Source organism: Tiliqua scincoides, chromosome 9 (assembly GCF_035046505.1).
Source record: "Tiliqua scincoides isolate rTilSci1 chromosome 9, rTilSci1.hap2, whole genome shotgun sequence".
Classification (NCBI taxonomy): Eukaryota; Metazoa; Chordata; class Lepidosauria; order Squamata; family Scincidae; genus Tiliqua; species Tiliqua scincoides.
Window position 1 is genome coordinate 28,035,831 of NC_089829.1, and position 3,554 is coordinate 28,039,384.

Here is a 3,554-nt window from a genome sequence, read left to right on the forward strand (position 1 = left end):
GCTCTTCATATGTTCCTATGACACTGAGAACAGGTGCAGTCAGTCTGCATTTCAGCAAGATTTGCTCCTTGGTGTGGGAAGCACACTGGGGAAAATGACGAATAGCTTTACTTTATAAAGCAAGACAGGCCTTATTTAACCCTTAAGCCATTTCTGTCCAATATTGCACATACAAAACATATATGGATCAAATGTGTACACCTGTGGGGTGGGCAGAAATGGGTGAATACGTTTTGAGTTAAAAAAAAAAAAAAAGTATCTTCTGGTGGAAGCATTTTGATGAATGTACCTTCCTGGTTTCTCTTAAGTAAAATTCTCTTTTTTCCTTGGAGGCAAAAGTGTATAGCAAACAGCTTTCACACTGACACAGCTGACCTGTGTTGGCTAAGTGCTGCCCCCATTTTTCTTAGGAGTGCTCCTGTGCTTGAACAGCTTCTGTGAACAGACATTCAACAGCCAGAAGAATTTTTGACTTGATCTAAATATATAAGGTAGAAGTGGGTTTTGTGGTCTTGTGTCGTCGTCCCCCCCCCATCTGCTTTCTGGTTTTTTGCTCAGAGCCAAATCGAGTGCGTAGCTCACAGAACATGGGCTATTTAAAGCCACATAATTTTTTTAAAAAAAATAAAATAAAAATTTTCTCATTTGTTCCTTTATTTATAGATCTGTTTAAGATAGCACCCGAAAGCCAAGCATGGATGAAGAAAATCTCATCAAGAAAACCATCCTTATTACGGGAGGCGGCGGTTACTTTGGTTTTCGGTTAGTGCCCTGTTGCCCGTTGGCTTTATTTTGTGGAAAAAGCAGAGCAATAGAACTTTAGCCATCTTTAGCAGGGATGCTCTGTGGGAGGGGTAGAAAAAAAGTCACACACATTTAAATTAATTTCTGGTGTATGAAATTATAAAATTGGTAACCTTACCAATTAATCAACTTGAGTCTGAATTGATTAAAATTTGCAGTCTGTAATTATTTTTACCTTTGGCAGAATGGTGCCGAATCATTTGGACCAATCCTGAGGCTTGTTAGCTTGTTGGGGGTTTGAATTATTGTTTTATTAATTTTATGGAATTGTTAACATTATTTGAATAATTTTATTATTTAATCCTTGGAATTGGTCCAAGGATTCAACCTTCAAATAGTTATGGATGTCATCCAAGTCCTTGTGCCTGTAACGTATAATCCTTGTTGCCTTCTAGCTTAGGGTGTGCCCTTTTCAAAAAGGGATTGGACGTGATCCTATTTGATATCTCGAAGCCTGTCCAAGAGATGCCGAAAGAAATTAAATTTGTACAGGGCGATGTTCGTGTTTTCTCTGAAGTGGAAGAAGCACTCCAAGGAGTGACCTGTGTCTTTCATACTGCTTCCTATGGCATGTCTGGCCGGGAGCAGCTGAACCGGAAGCATATCGAAGATGTGAATGTGAGAGGAACCGAGAACATCGTTCAGGCTTGCAGAAAGACCGGCGTCTCGCGGCTGGTCTACACTAGCACGTACAATGTGGTTTTTGGGGGTCAAGTAATTGAAAATGGGGATGAATCTTTGCCGTATCTCCCACTCCATCTTCACCCTGACCATTATTCCAGGACCAAAGCATTAGCTGAGATGAAAGTCTTAGAGGCAAATGGGACTGTCCTTGCGGGAGGACAGGGGGTACTGAGAACGTGCGCCTTGAGACCTGCTGGTATCTATGGACCTGGAGAACAGAGACACCTTCCAAGAATCGTCAGCTACATTGAACAGGGATGGTTTCAGTTTGTGTATGGAGATCCGGGCAGTCTAGTGGACTTTGTCCATGTCGATAATCTGGTAGAAGCTCATATCTTAGCTGCAGAGGCTCTTGGAGCAGCCAAAGAGCATAAGGCAGAAGGCCAAGCATACTTCCTTTCAGATGGTAGCCCGGTCAACAATTTTGAGTTTTTCTGCCCTCTTGTGGAAGGCTTGGGTTATACATTCCCGACACTTCGCCTTCCTCTTTTGGTTGTTTATTTCTTTGCATTTCTTACCGAAATGGTCCATTTTGCCGTTGGGCGCGTATATAACTTCCAGCCCCTGCTCACGCGGACGGAGGTTTACAAAACGGGCGTCACACATTATTTCAGCATGGAAAAAGCCAAGAGGGAGCTGGGGTATGAGCCCAAGTCCCACGACCTTCAGGACGTGGTGGAGTGGTTTAAATCCCGAGGCCACAGTCGGAAACCCCAAATGTACACTCTGAGATGTCTCTTTCGGGATGTTGGGCTTATTCTGCTGTTTGCGGTCTTAGTGCTCTCATGGTTCCCCAAAGGAGTAAGGGCATCCTTTGGAGCCATCAAATACTAACAATGCAGATTTTCAGCAGACTCTTTTTAAAGGTGCTAAAAGGTATTAAAAGGTGCTAAAAATAAGAATTGGTTGGGAATCAGTCCTACTTTGGAAAAACTGAAACTTTTGTCTGCCCTGATCTCATTTGCCCCAGATTCCCAGAATCCCTTGTAAAAAGAAGCAGAAAGATACTTCTGAAAATCTGGGCTTCAACCTCAAGTGGAGGATTATCAGACTAGTTTCTTATTGTTCAGTTTTCCCTGTAAGCCTGTTAGAGGCTCAGGCAGATTCCCTTCATTTCTTATTCTCAGTTTTGCCTCTTTGCCTTTCATCCTACTTGCCTGTCCAGGTGGTTGTTTTTCTCTTTTCCAAGGGCCCATATTCACTCCGGACCAAATCCTTTTACACATTCCAGGTTACGATTCTGCCACTGCCTCTCATGCCGCAACTGCACTGGACAGATAATTGGAAATGTAAAACCTGTTAGTTGTATGAATTCACCCACTGTATGGATATTGAGAATCTTCATCATTCGGGGTGGGGAGAGACAGCAAACAACAATCTTATTCTTATTTACTTGGAAGAAAGCCCATTTTGGTTCACTTGGGCTTACTCCCAGGTAAGTGTGCATATGATTGTAGCCTAAAGTTTATAAAATTTTATGCAGAGTGGAGAAAATGGCTAGATATACCATAACATTCCTGACACAGGCTGTTTAACAACAGATCACATATATGACAGTGGTCAAAGCACAACAAAAAGGCTCTTAATGAGACAGTCAGGACTCACATAGCCTGCTGCAGAGTGTATGTTTACACAACAAAGAGGCCCTTACTGCAAAGAAGAGGCAAGCTATCTCCAGTAGCCTGCACAGCCAGCTAGTTTCTGGCAGGTAGTGTCTGTTTACACAGCAAAGGCACTAGAGTGGGCCGAATGTTCGCTTAACAACCTCATTGCATAACAATGGGGATAGGAGAACATACCACCATTGTTAAGTGGCTCACACCTGTACTGTGGGGGACGCATTCAAGCACTGCGTTAATCAGCACTGCAGGAAACATCATTGATGATGAGACAAGAAATTGATGCTGACTGGCCCCATAACATCAAGAATGTCCTGTTCTTGTTGGAAAAATTAGTGGTTTTCACCTGTTTCACAATCTTATTTCATTTAATGGAGATTAGTTGGGCCCATTTCAAGGGCCAGAAATGAACATAACTATGCAGGCATAAAATGAAGGCCTTGTGTC

At 42.7% G+C, this 3,554-nt stretch overlaps 1 protein-coding gene across 1 annotated transcript; it reads left to right on the forward strand.

The window, feature by feature from the left end:
- Positions 1 to 412: 412 nt before the first annotated feature.
- SDR42E1 (short chain dehydrogenase/reductase family 42E, member 1) lies at positions 413 to 3,002 on the forward strand. The gene is made up of 3 exons (XM_066637622.1): positions 413 to 491; positions 664 to 762; positions 1,200 to 3,002. The coding sequence occupies exons 2-3, from the start codon at positions 695 to 697 to the stop codon at positions 2,320 to 2,322; spliced, it is 1,191 nt and encodes a 396-aa protein (XP_066493719.1). The 5' UTR covers positions 413 to 491; positions 664 to 694; the 3' UTR covers positions 2,323 to 3,002.
- Positions 3,003 to 3,554: the final 552 nt, after the last annotated feature.

Coding starts and splice junctions, on each gene's coding strand:
- SDR42E1 (XM_066637622.1), top strand. CDS start 695: ATGGATGAAGAAAATCTCATCAAGAAAACCATCCTTATTACGGGAGGC. Junction 763..1,199: donor GGCGGTTACTTTGGTTTTCG/GTTAGTGCCCTG, acceptor GTTGCCTTCTAG/CTTAGGGTGTGCCCTTTTCA.